Genomic DNA, 15,094 nt, shown 5'->3' with positions numbered 1-15,094 from the left:
CAGAAACATGTTGAATAAAGTTTTTTTCAATCAAAAACTATTCTCGTCGCTTCATAAAATTATTGTAGAACCACTGTAGTGAGATGGACTTTGTACCAACGTCTTTAGTACCTTTTATGGGTCTTGTGAGTGTAAATTTTGTTGCTGCCAATGGAGGCCTTTCTGAACCATCGGATTTCAACTAAAAATATCTTAATTTGTGTTCCCGAAGATGAACAAAGGTCTTACGGGTGTCGAGCGACATGAGGGTAAGTAATTAATGACAACATTTTCATTTTTGGGTGAACGAACCCTTTCAGCACATGGCTGTGGATATATGAAAATGATCTGAGTTATTGATGCTACATGGGATTCCTGGCCAGATTAAAGACGAAGAGTTGTTCTACTTCACTGCCTTGGCACATAGGGACAACAGATTTTCTACACATTATGTACGGATGCAGGGGATGCATTGAAAGTCTACATAGCTAACATAGTAGCCGAATGCCATGCCTTCCGTTAAGTGTTTTCAGGCCTCACAAGACAGTTATACAGCACATTGTTACTTTGTGAGAGCTCGTTGTTTCATGTGAGTTCGGTGCCAGTACTGATGAAATTATTTGTGATCAGTTAGTAGAGAATGTGCTTAGCCTACAAATACATGAGAGACTTTTACTAGAAACGGACCTTACACTGGACAGAGCTCTTACGAAAGAAAGCCAGATTGAATCTGCTGCCAAACAGCCTAAATCCATTTCAAATTCCCACCAAGTTACCACCCCATACAAGTTCTGCTCAGGTGGGGCGGAAGTCACGAGAAAGTCATGCTTTCGCTGTGGATCGGATGCTCGTACTCCAAGCATTACAAGCACAGTGACTTTAGCCCCTTTTACACAGCAATACCGGTAAATTACCATAATGACTTTACCGGTAAATACACAAATATGCTGTTCACACAAGTAATGACGTTCTGGCTTTTTATCGGTAAGAGACCGTTCACACATCAGCAGCAAAATAGGGTAAATTCTGTGATGTCAGTCATCGGAAATGACCTTTAAACGCTGCGCCGTTGTCTTCATCTGCCCGCATGAGGAGAAACGCTTTAGTTTCACTATCTCGCATCTTTTTGACGTCTGAGTGACAGGCATAACGGATGATCAAACAGAATGCTTGTTTGCTCTTAAAAACACGAGACGCGCATAATAGTATCCAACTGCAGAGCTTCAGCGCTGATGAATGGAAAAGACAGGGTCAACACGACACGTTGAAAAAGCTGCGAGACACAGTGGCCAAAATATGACCATTTAACGCATATTTATATAGAAAAACTATTAAAAAGCTTTCTGTAAACGGCGCAGAGTAATCACGTCATCTTTGTAAGTCTTTGATTCGCCCAAAGCAGACTTCTTATATCAGCGTGTTCTGATTTCATATGTGAATATACCAGTAATCTGCACTCCGCATTCACTCAGCGCACATTACTGGTAATTTACTGGTAATGTTACAACTTTCTTTACTGGTAAATTGCCAGAACCAATTTACCTGTATTTCTGAAAAGGTCCTGTTCACACATGATCTGTTACCGGTAATTTACCAGTAAAGACTGTATGTGTGAAAGGGGCTTATATCTACTTCTGACTCACAGACTTGTGTGGTGGATTTGGTGTTTTTTCCGTATCCATCCTGCCCTACAGCACTTATGCATGCCATTTCAGTTACTCCATGCTGTCGCAACCCACAGTGAGGCTTGTGATGTATTCAAAAGCACAAATTCCGGTGATTGGAAGTTTGTCAGCGAACGTTTCCCAACATGACCACTCATTGTGGACAAAAGGGACACCACTCATGGGGAGGGATCTAATATCTGCACTGCATGTTCGGATTGAAAACAATCAAGTCCTGCCTCCTAATGCCCTTCCTGTGTCTGTATCTCCTGTGGCAGTCTTTCAGTTGCGGAGTCAACGGAGTTTGGATGTGCTAAAAACTTTATACACCTCATAAAGCTGGATGAGACCAAAAACTTTGCTGTCTGCCTCACTCTGTTCATAGTGCTGTGTCAGAGGAATTAAATCACTTGCAAGCAGCTGGGGTGATAGAACGCATCAATGGCTCCGCATGTCACCAATTGTTGTTACGCAGAAAAAGTCACGTAAAATTATGATGTGCGTCGACCTCAGAGAGCCAAATAAAGCAGTGATTGTGGACTCTTTTCTATTGCCACAAATAGACAAACTACTCTCTGCTCTAAAGGGTTCTATTGTTTTCACTACCATTGACCTGACTAATGCTTACTACCAAGTGCCGCTGCAGGTCGTGACCTCACGGCCTTTATTACTCACAAAGGACTGTTCTGTTTTTGTCATGTTCCATATGGATTGGTTTCAGTGTCTGCAGCATTTCAGAAGATGATGACCATCATCCATTACCTGGACGACATTATCATCCACGAACGTGACATGTATATGCATGACAAAGCACTTCAAGCGATTTTACTAGAACTGCTGGCTTGCAGCTCAATAAAGACAAGTGTCGCTTCCGGCAAACTAGCCTGCTTGTCATACTGTTTCAATGGAGGGTCTTCTTCCTGATGAATCACCTGTACAGGCGATTCAAAATGCCCCTGTTGATTATCTGTCACAATTGCCTTTACCTACTTTTCCTGCAGATAATGCTGTTGCTCCAGCTCCTGTTGATTATGTTGATGAGGAGTTTGTTGCTTTTCTATCTGCTGCCTGTAATTCTCTGTCCGCTGCTGATGTTGCTACTTGCCCTGCTCTAACCAAACTTCGTACACAGATTTACAATGGTTGGCCTCCTTCACCCAAGGGACTGGATGTTGAGTTGTTGCCGTATTATAAACTGCAACTGGAACTATCTATTAAGGACAACTTTGTCTTCTGAGGCTTATGGCTGATTGCACCTGCTGCTCTTCGATCTTTGCTGGTCTCCATAACGCATAAAGACATTAGGGAGAGGTGAGAACCAAACAATGCCTTCATGATCTTTATTGATGGCCAAGGATGGATGCTCAGGTTCATGATGCTGTCTGTTCCTGCCACGTGTGTCGGTTCAATGACAAAACTGTCAAGTCACATCCTGCTCCTCCAGCCAGTGCCCCTGCCAGATGGACCATGGTATAAAATGGCTGTGGACATAGTCAGGCCATTTTGGTTATAGCAGGTTTGCTATAACATTAAAGAATTATTACACCAAATGTAATACTCACTGTCACTACGGATTCTGTGGTTTCGTTTCTTCAGTCTTCAGTCGCCATGAAAATCCATCGAGTTGTTTCTGATGGCGTTGTTCAATTTACGTCTGCTGCTTTCTCTGCTTTTCTGGAAGGAAGGAATATTCATCGCCATCGTTCCTCTCTCTATTAGCCGGCAGCTAATGGTGTTGTAGAGAGGTTCAACCGTGCGCTCAAACACACTGTCCAATTGGCCATCCAGCAACATCAGCCATGGAAACCTGTGGTAACTGACTTCTTGCTGGGGCCTGTTCTTCGTACGTCGCTAACTCAGTTAGCTGGATTTGATTTTTGACGATTTGGCATGATCTTGGATTGTTTGGTTCTTCGACGCTCATCCTGGACTTGCTGTCATAGCAACAGGGACCAGTTGCATAAACTAAGCCATTATGTTAAGACAGTGTCTTAAGATCTAGTATGAGCCACTAGCAGTTAGGCAAGTGGCATTCAGTCTCACTTTTCGTATCAAATTAGTTTTTATGTAACTGATTTAAAAAAAATTATGAACAGTCTTAAAGAAAAAAAATGTATGTCTAACTTGTAAGACTAGTCTTAACGGTTTATGCAACCGTTTAAGCCTGTTACTTTATTACAAGAGTTCATTACTGAACCAGGGGAAATACTAATTTTAAATAATAATAATAATGTAAAATTTATTTGAAAATGATATTATAATGTTGTGTAAAAGGTGTATAATACTATAGACACAGCCACTTGATTGAGAGATTTATATGTGATGGAATAATTACTTTATAATTTTATTAGAGTTTTACACACATGTTGTACAGTTACTCTAAGCCATGCATTAATTTCAATGATGACAGATATTATGGGAGTGGCTTGATGCAGCACAGGAGGATGCAGATAATTTGATCTTGACCCTTAAGAAACTTGAATTAATGCGGTCACGTACAATCATTACAACTTTGAAATAAAAATGTAAAGGGTGTACAAATACTATAAAATCGTGAATACAAATAATTGTTTTTTATTAATATAAATATTTTTTTTTGTATAATTTATCTATTATAACTTTTATGTTGGTTTGGTCGTTTGGCTGTTTCCTTATAAAGGTCCAGAAATTCGTAGGGTTTGTTTGTGTAATTTGTCAAGTTTTTCGCCAGGTGACATTTTAAATTAGGCATGATGTCATTATCATTGTCAGTAGCCAGCAGCCATATCACCCTGTAGCCCAAGACTGGTTTCCCACTGAAGCTAAGCAGGGCTGAGCCTGGTTAGTACCTGGATGGGAGACCAAACTGGGAAAACTAGGTAGCTGCTGGTAGAGGTGTTAGTGAGGCCAGCAGGGGGTGCTCACCGTGTGGTCTGTGTGGGTCCTAACGCCCCAGTATAGTGATGGGGACACTATACTGTAACAAGCACCGTCCTTCGGATGAGACGTTAAACCGAGGCCCTGACTCTCTGTGGTCATTAAAAATCCCAGGATGTCCTTCGATAAAGAGTAGGGGTGTAACCCCGGCATCCTGGCCAAAATTTGCCCATTGGCCCCTGTCCATCATGGCCTCCTAATCATCCCCATATATATATATATATATATATATATATATATATATATATATATATATATATATATACGATTGGTATCATCCCTCAGTCTCCTCTCCACCAATCAGCTGGTGTGTGGTGGGCGTACTGGTGCAATATGGCCGCCGTCGCATCATCCAGGTGGATGCTGCACATTGGTGGTGGTTGAGGAGATTCCCCCTTCTATGTAAAAGCACTTTGAGTGAGTGCCTAGAAAAGCGCTATATAAGTGTAATAAATTATTATTATTATTATGTGGCTTGACGCCAGCCAATCGCTGCATTACTGATCGTGGTTTCGAGTATCGATGTATCTGCCCTCTTCAGGGAACACAAGAACGTGCAGTAATCATAGATAACTTATATTTTAATCCAATCCGTAAATTTGTTTGAAGAACCAAATTAGCCAGAGATCATTATCACGATTAAAAGATCTGGTGTACCAGAAACCCAAGTACCAAAAACCCCAGGTGTACCATGCCACTCAACATGCTCCAACTGGTTTTCAGCTCCTCATGCCCTTTCAGCTCCTCTATGGCAGGCAAATGCGCAAAAGGCTGTCTATTTTGCCATCTGCTCCTGTGCACTCACCAACTGATATGACGGCTGCAACACAAAATGAAAAAGTACCCTGATGGTAAGCAAGGTGCTCGCACTCCTTTTTTCCAGGAGGGGGATAAAGTGAGGGTACAGAAACCCTTGAATGTTTCTAAGAGACACAGAAAGTTTACAGATCCTCTCGTTGTTGCCAAAAGACTTTGCTGTGGGTACATACATTCTTAGTGATGTAAAGACTTGGAATGCTTCTCATCTCATTGCATTTCCATGTACACCAACAAACCGGCTGAGAGCACTGATCACTACACACACACTAGACCTAAACGTGATGTTTGGAAGTCTATTTGGTTGAGGGACTGTTACTTAAATCTGATGTAATATTTGGTTCTTTAAAAAGGGGGGACCTTTGTGTGCCTGCATAAACTGTATTGTTGACTACTATTTTGATACAGGAAGTCTAAACTGTTGAAGTGTTGTGTAATGACACAATGTGTGCCGAAAACGGAAGGGATGGGTGAACAAAATGGATGAAATTCGCTACTCCTGTCAGGGCTCCAGACTGCGACTAAAACGGTTGAGTTAATTTGCGAGTGATATTTTTGCTGAGATTGCCACTGGCGACCATATAAATTAACATGTTACATTTAAAAAATGCATGCCTTTTTAATGGCATGTCCTGTAATGAGTAGCCCATCACATCTTTTGTTGTGTTGACGTAATAAAATGGGACGACGCGCAGCAAAGTTGCAGTGGAAAAAAAAAAACTCACCAGTGAGTTTGAGCACCAAAATACGAACCATAGACCGTACAATCGGAGACAGCGAGGATCAGCTTTCCATTTCAGAAACGCGTGTCAAAGCGAAAATATCAGGCTTTTTCAAAGCCATCAGCTCTATCGAACAACAATGCTGACGACTGTGCCAGCATGAGAGAGATAGAAAACGACAGAGACGTGTCAATGAATGAACATCCAGGTAATGTAAAAGTGCAGAAAGGCAGTGTCTATTTCGTGCACACAATTAAACAGTTAAACAATTAACAAACTTTCAGCTTTAAAATTGTCGATTATATCACGAAATACAAGCAATAAATGTAATTTTGGAGCTCTTTAATGTGGCCCGACAGATAGCTCAATCAGCATTTCGACCTTGGAAAGAGCTTGTGTAAAACAGCTTAAGAACAATCATGTAAAATTTATCTCAGAATTGACATTCAATGCTCATAAACTTGATAGTCATCTAGAAAAATTACTGTAGAAAGGGCCACCTTGCTAAATATATGCGCTCACATAATCCTTATACTTTTACTTAACCTGATGTCTAACCTGTTTTTGCCCTCATTTTTCATGAGCTGAATTCAATCTCAAATCATGAATAGGCACATGAGCCTATTTCTCTCAAATATTGTTCACAAATCTGTCTAAATCGGTGTTAGTGAGCACTTCTCCTTTGCCGAGATAATCCAACCACCTCACAGGTGTGGCATATCAAGATGCTGATTAGACAGCATGATTATTGCACAGGTGTGCCTTAGGCTGGCCACAATAAAAGACCACTCTAAAATGTGCAGTTTTACTGTATTGAAAAAAAGTATGGTGCGACCACCATTTGCCTCACGCAGTGCAACACATCTCCTTCGCATAGAGTTGATCAGGTTGTTGATTGTGGCCTGTGGAATTTTAGGCCACTCCTCTTTAATGGCTGTGTGAAGTTGCTGGATATTGGCAGGAACTGGAATACGCTGTTGTATATGCCGATCCAGAGCATCCCAAACATGCTCAATGGGTGACATGTCCAGTGAGTATGCTGGCCATGCAAGAACTGGGATGTTTTCAGCTCCCAGGAATTGTGTACCGATCCTTGCAACATGGGTCTGTGCATGTAGAATGGAAGGAGCTAAAAATGAAATTAAACACGGCCTATATAATTGCATGTGAAGAGCTGCATTTCACCAATTTTATCCACTCAGATGTTTCTAATGAATAAATTAATAGGTGTGTGCAAGACATTCTGTTTATAGGATGCTTTAGGAGGAGGCCAAACTATACTCAGTGGCCAAGTGATGGATGTTCATTCAATAAATTGATTATGAAAAGGAGCAGATGTGACAACACATGACAAAATTAAAACACGTTTATTATTTTGTGGCACTTAAAAAAATAATTTGGCTCCTATTTTTTTCCCCTTATAGGAGGAGCCAATGGATCCTTAATTGATTTGTTTTGTGCTTTTTTGTTTAATACCTCCTGACAGATACCACACAGACGAGTACGAGAACTCAATTCAGTATTGTGCACTATATGAGAGGCATCTCTCTGTGTGCACGCTTTAGGCAAGGCAAGGCAAGGCAAGTTTATTTATATAGCACATTTCATGCACAATGGTAATTCAAAGTGCTTTACATAGAAAAGGTATAAAAATAGTGATAGAATAATCACAAGATATGCATAAAAAAATTAAAATACCATGTATAAGAAACAAAAATAACAATCATATTTAACTAAATGCTAAAATACTATTCCTGACTAAATCCGGGGCTCCCCTGTCTGAAACAGAAGAGTCAGGCTTCCTAGTGACCTCCTGCCCTTCAATAGGGAGGAGTTTTTTTCCGACACCTTCTGCCTCTGATGGCTTCCAGTGTCCCTCCGACCCCTCAATAGAGTGGAGTCCTCCAACCCCTTAATGGAGTGGAGTTATCACCCACCGTCTGCCTCTGAAGGCTTTCGGCACTACACCAGCCTGCACCCAAGGACCTGGTGTTCCACCCTCACGTCAGAGTATGTACGTAAACTCACTGTCTCACTTCCCAATTTTCTCAACTGTTCCGACCAGACAGCCTTAACCAAAAATAAATAAAATCTTAACCAAAAAAATTAAAACAAGGATAATTAAAACAGTTTTAAAGAGAATTAAAAAGAATAAAATGATGATATTTAGATCAACAGATGCATAAGAAATAGAAATATCATGTATCAGAAATCAAATTAAAAAAATTTGGTGCTCCGGGCTTTAGATGTGTGCACAAAGAAAGCAGCGCGCATCGCGAGGGAGTGCCGACTTTAGTTCTCTTTTGTGTCTTCTTGCACTTGAAAATGGTGTGAAATGACATAAAAATGCATACACAGAAATCGATAAGCGGAAGGGAAATTGTTATTTTATTACAAGTATCCGATTCCTGATCAAAGCTGAGTCGATTCAGCGGTTTGGATCGCCAAAGTCACGTGATTTCAGCAGTTTGGCGGTTTGACACACCGAATCATGATTCGACTCGCTGATTCATAAAGCTTCGAAGCTTCATGATGCAGTGTTTTGAAATCGGTCATCACTATATAAGTCGTTATTTAGGGTTTTTTTTTGCACAAAAACTATTCTCGTTGCTTCATAAAACTATTGTAGAACCACTGTAGTGAGATGGACTTTGTAACGACATCTTTAGTACCTTTTATGGGTCTTGAGAGTGTAAAGTGCATTGTGCCAATAGAGGCCTTTCTGAACCATCGGATTTCAACTAAAATATCTTCATTTGTGTTCCGAAGATGAACGTCTTACGGGTGTCGGACGACATGAGGGTAAGTAATTTTTTGATTAACCATTTTTGGGTGAACTAATCCAGAATTGGAATTTTCGATTCCCAACCCTACTTATAATACATTATGCAATCTGTTACTATTATTATAAATCTTATTTTCATATTTTGAAATAAATGATACTATTTACCATTCATCATTACACCTTACAAACCTGGCACTGGTCATGTGTTTTAATGCATTACTCTTTAAAGGTATAAATATGAAGAGAAACATATAAAAACTGTGATTACAATTAAATATGATTACATACAACTTATTATTGTTACATATACTGAAGAATATCTAAATAAAAAATATAGGTAATTAGCTATATCGTCCTGAGTAGAGATGCTCCGATCAGCATTTTTGGGGCCGATCACCGATTACCGATCACCAAGATCATGATCTGCCGATTGCCGATCACTGCCGATCACAGAATGGCAGGGGAATGGCAATCTTTTATCTATAATCTTGCAGAGTTTGCACCATTTGTAGAAATTAAACTAACTCTAAATTAACTGAGTCAAGATCTTGAAGAACCACAAAGTGTTAATTTTAGAAAATTAGATAACTTAAGGCTACTGTAGGCCATCTTACCCAAATACATGTATATAATAAATGTATATAATTATCTCACCTAAATATTTGATCATGCAGTGCATTTTTGTTTTTAAAAACAATTTTTCAGGTAGGTCTAACATTAGTATTGAGGTAAGAAATACTAAAGACATTTAATAAGAAATCAAATGTAAATTAATATTGGTCTTCCCCGAATAAATTAAATTAGATTAATCCTTACACTTAAGGTTGCAAAAGTTAGTCATTCAAGAGCAGCGAGTGTCATAAAGGTTCATCAAGCAGCAGTTTATTCGACAGCTGTCACTTTAAGAGCGAACACGGATACATGCAGTTGCACAAACGTTCACTCGTCTCTCCAGACGTGCGCGCGAGTGCTGAGCGGTTTGAACACTGGCAAGACTCAAAAATAAATGCAAATGATAAACTTTAGTGACGATACGACACTGCCTCGATTGTGCAAAGTGGCAAATCCTGTGTCAACTGTGCAGCTCGATTTTAGTGCAGATGCGATGCGCTGATGTGAAGCCATTTGAGCATTTTCAAAAGGGAGAGAGAGCGCGCGCACGCGGTGATTCACGCGCGCTGTTTGTGAACTTACGTCCCACAGAAAGTTTTCAAATGACTGCGTAAGTTATTTAATATAGAAATATGAATTGTACCTCACCTTCAGCATTATAACTATTTTACCCGCGCTGGAAAGAGAATGAGACTGTGTCGCTGCATATCATGCCCTAGCTCTCACGGCAGGTGCGGGGTTATGTGTCGTCAGCATGCGATCGGTTCATGAGATCGGCCTTTTTGGAGACCGCCGATCAATCATCCCAAAGCGATTATCGACCGATCGAGATCGGTTGCCGATCAATCGGAGCACCCCTAGTCCTGAGACAAAAGACAAAGCACACTATCATCTGACCTCACCTGAAGAGGTGCGCTAACCCCTTCCAGATTAATCAGATCCAATAACACGATTTTCACTGACTCTGAGAGCCACACAGGATGAGAAAAAAAGAACAGAGGCAGACAGAGAGAAAGAGTCTCAGAGAAACACACTGAATAAAGCCAAACAGGCCGTCAACAACCTCACCTGCGCACAAAAAATTCCTGATTAATCTACCCTTTAAATCAAACAACAACAAAAGGAGAAGTTGAAAGGAATTTCAGGGAGACCAGCTCCACACAAAACCCTGAGCGCAGAGACTAGCAAAAGCTCCCTTAAGCCCCATTCTCTGCTTCCTCCCTGTCTGCCAATCACGCTTCCAAAAACTGTAATTGTTTTTCAAATCCGCACAAACCAGACATGACAGACCAGGTAAAGAGAGAGAGAGAGAGAGGGTGGGGGGTAGAACACGAGAACTAGAAAGCAAGAGATGCAACGGGAGTCTTTTATTAAATATGATGGCATGTTTCACAGCTCTCTGCTTTACAGAAACCCAATACACTGATTAGTCAGCGCTTTGACGTTATCTTAAGTTCCTTGTCAAAATTAATTTAGTGTGGGTGGGCTGTCGTGCTCCAAGAGAGAGAAGCGGAGAAGGAAATAGCAGGGTGAGAGGGAGGGAGAGGAAAAGATCTCTTTCAAATAAGCCTCAGCTTCAGTGAGCACCAAGTCATGTGCCCAGGAAACAAATAGCCTATCTGGGAGCTATCAAAGAAGGCCTCTCTTTCCCCGAATACGCAGTACCCAATGAAACCCGTGAAAGTGGATCCTGTCGACTCGAGATCTGGCCCGCTTAGCCTCCTCTAGTGCCAAACCCCCAACGGGTTATTTGTCAGGACTCACACTAGCTCACACACACAAGGTAAATTGGCACGCTGCTGCGGCTATCTTCCGTAAGCCGGGGTGAAATCCGAAGCCTGGCCTCCCGTTGCTGGACTATGGCTGACACTTCATTAGAGGCCGGCGTACTGCCGGTGGCCTCCCTGAGTGTCCGATTTGATAAAGCTTAATGGATAACAGCGTTTCAATTTGGGAGATCCCAGGCTGTTTGACAGGCTATCTTAATCTCCTTCAATTAGGATGCGGCTCTTAGGCAAATCTCCGACATCCTAGAGCCGAGAGGAGGCAGCTTGTCGGCTGACCCTTAAATGGGTTAGGACCGCAAAATGAGGCGGGCAGCCGCAAATTCTCTGGTTTCCCAATCTTTTCTAGAACTTGTCTTCGGATAAGTGGATTAAGAAGCAGGTGTAGAGCACGGCATTGGGCCACCCTAGTGGAGGTCACGGAGAAGGGCGAAGTCTTCGCCCGTCTCCATCCGCATTGACTCAGCTCCAACTGACCACCAGATCTTCACCCCGCCTGCCTGCCTGCCTGACTGCCCACCCTCCCTCTCTATCTCTCTCTTCTCAGCGCAATTCCCTATTATCCAGGTTCTTTGTTCTTATAATGGTTCCCCATCTTCCATCTTTCTCCAAGAACACAAAATAACCCTTTAATGCTTAGAGAGGCAGAAAAACTGTCTTGGCCTTCAGTAATAATCCTTGAATTACCCACACAAGGGTTTTCGTTTCAAGATGTGGAATCTTCAATTATTACTTTCCCATTTGGAGAGGAGAGAGGCTGGACAGACAGGAATGAGAACGTGTGTCTAATGGCAGGGGGGAGTAAGACCGCCTTTGTTCACGCACAACACATTTAGCGTAGACCCTTCTGGCCTGCGCGTGTCCTCAGAGCAACATAAAGGATAAAAGCATGGCAGAGATAGATTTTTCAGAGCGGGCGGCACAATGGAAAGAGGTGCCATCAGGGAGAGAGGATGAGGTGGAGAAGGTGGTGGAGAAGGAAAAAACAGAGATCTAGTCGTGAGAAGCGTGTCCTCCAAAACTACCAATGCAGGTGAGATTCTACAGTGCATCGGTGCAAAGAGATTACGAATTAAAACAGAGCGAGAGAAACAAGTTCAGGGGCACTCGTCAACATGTCCTTCATCAACAACAAAACCTCAATATCTGATAATGCCACAACCTTCCATCAAATTGGAAAAAAGGATATCTAGCTCCTGCTTGCATTCAGAATGTGTTTAAGTTCATTGATTTCAGATGAAGTGGCATGCTATTCATCAACCCTCAATTAATCATGTGGTCTCAATGTTAGGATTACCGTCACTGGAGGAAGCATCTGTGGAAAGAACAGCTCTGCAAATGAAGCACCATACAATGATCACTCAAGCACCAAACAACTGCTACCAGCCTGCATCTCCTACATGACAAAAAAGCTTTTCAAACAGTACTGATATAGGCAATTCATGAAGTAGTACAAACATGTTGGTCTGTAATGTAAACATATATCTGTAAATGTATACGTTCAATATCAGGGTGGTCAATAATCTTCTATAGAACCAGCACCTTTAAGACTGAAGCACATTAAGGATCAATACTAAATGAGACTGTATTGTTCTGAATGGGTTAGTCCATTGAAACCTACAAGATGTGTGTTTATGTGTATGATGAAGGGCTGTAATCCCTATATACCAGAGAATTGCATAATCAATAATCATATCTTTCTTTTTCTGCATTTCAGGAAAGCGCATTGAAATTGATTTTATTCTATAAAATATGTTAAACTGTTATTGTTTCTTGTGTGAATGCAATGGTAGAATACAAACACAGAGACCTAAACATAAACATGAACATGATACTAAACATCTTTGATGCTTTTTTTGCAAATGTGCCACAGTGATCCGGTAAAAACATTCACATAAGTATGTCCACTGTGTGTTTGCGCTTAGAAAATCTTTCAGCACAGGAGGTCCCTGGCCTGTTCTGATCAACTTACCAATATATAATATGAAGTCTTTTCAGCCACACTGATCCATTAATCTAAAATGTATTTTTATTATTAAGCCCTGTTTGTAGCTATCTCTGCACATTAAAGTGGGAGAATGCATTTTAACGTAACACCTCACCTCTAAGGACAACAATGTGTAGAAATGTGAGTCCTCTAGTCCACTGACCTGGAGGCATTGAGTCTGAGTTTCTCCTCTGTGTCTCTGATCAGGTTCTGAATGTCCACCTCAACAGGGATTCCTTCCACCTGCAGCTCCACAAATGCATGGTCATGCAGGAAGTCACCTTGCCAGTCCATTTTTTTCCCTACAAAAATATAAATAAAATACTGGTAAAAATGTAGAACTTTCCTTCCTACTATAAAAACAAACATGAGCCCTTATATTTATACACATTCAGACTATCACATGTGTATATGTATATATATGTTGATCAGATGCTCTGGTTAAGGAATTATATGGTACTTATTATACACAAGAAACTTGAGGTCTGTTTACACCAGGAATAAGTATAAAGATAACTAGAACGATAACTATATAGTGTCCACACAAAGGGATGATAACGTTCTATTTAAAAGACCGTGCTGATATAAATGATCAAAGTCAGGTAGATTCTGATTTCAAATTCTGATTGTTTATTGTTCATTGGCTGGGGAAAAAAAGTTCAAAAAGTATTTCCAACGATATTCTTCCTCTGTATCATTATAGCTGAGGTGTGGACTTCCTTACTATCATAGAATATAATGATTATTCAAACGTTATGCTTATAGTTATCATCCTTGGTGTGAACAGCCCTTTAGGGCTCATCGTAAAATTGCATGTACATATAGAAAGTCACAGTTTGCAATTGTACGTATTATTTCTAGAATATAGTAGTGGTTTTGGTTTGCTAATGCTTGGGCCCTATAGCATACACAAGTCTGACACATTTCCAAGTGGTATGGACTTGACCTAGTCCAGCTCCACCTCTGTGGATCAAAGAGGTGGAGCTTAACCTAAGGTTTAGAGATTAGAGGTTTAGGGTGTGATTGGACCTTCTAGCTCCACTGATAAGGTCCAGAGAGGGTGGAGATGGATGTCAAGCTCCACCCATTTGCTCTGCAGTGAGAAGCCTCTCACACATTCTGTCCCATGTTTCTGTCTTTCACAGGACCTTCCCAACTCCAGTGACGCCCAAATGCTTTTCCCCCTTTCCTGCGTGCACATGCCAGGTAATAATATATTTATTAATCCCGACCTGTTTCATATAATCAATGTTTTATAACACAATACATCCGAATAACAAAATAAGGAAAGTGTCAACCATTATTCATAAACCCACCCCAAAAGGATCAGGGGCTACTTCTTTTTTTTGTAAGGAGAGTTGAGGTTGTTTTATTTTATTTTAATCTGGTAAGGTAATCGAAATAGAAAGAACACTCTTTCTGCAGCACATGATTGTACTGGGTAAAATAATCTATACAGCTACATTTCACACCTATTGTGGGCAACATAAACTACATCATGAACAGCCGTAGCCAGTAAAAAGAAAAGAAGTGGGGGAAAAATAATGGATGTCTGCTTGTGTATTGCATTTGTCTGAATGGGATCAAATGTAAGCTTGAAAAGAGAAGCCTTTATGTTTGATGAAACGTCCTCGAACACACATGACGGCCCCTTACACGAAATGATTTGATTTCACCTCCAACAAGATCCTTATCAGTGGCTGCGCGTCAAAGCGCAGCTGGAACAAGGCGCTAGTTATCATCTGCCATAAATATTTCTAGCCTCAATCCATTGCTTTTCATCTATCCACCTCCCCTCTCTGCGTCAAGCTGGAGTGCCATTCAATTTA

The 15,094-nt window shown here is 40.9% G+C and overlaps 1 protein-coding gene across 1 annotated transcript in view; it reads right to left on the bottom strand.

Moving 5' to 3' along the window:
- kiaa0825 (KIAA0825 ortholog) overlaps positions 1-15,094 on the bottom strand; it is a 188,601-nt gene that overhangs the window by 164,930 nt on the left and 8,577 nt on the right. Inside the window, exon 2 of the mRNA XM_079813947.1 lies at positions 13,429-13,567. Within this exon, the coding sequence (XP_079670073.1) occupies positions 13,429-13,559 (131 nt within the window). The 5' untranslated portion in view covers positions 13,560-13,567. The remainder of the gene's footprint in view (positions 1-13,428; positions 13,568-15,094) is intronic.

This window comes from Gobio gobio (genome assembly GCF_949357685.1).
Source record: "Gobio gobio genome assembly, chromosome: 4".
NCBI classification, from domain to species: Eukaryota; Metazoa; Chordata; class Actinopteri; order Cypriniformes; family Gobionidae; genus Gobio; species Gobio gobio.
Note: the sequence above shows the minus strand (reverse complement) of the source record. Positions and strands in the feature narration are given on the sequence as shown.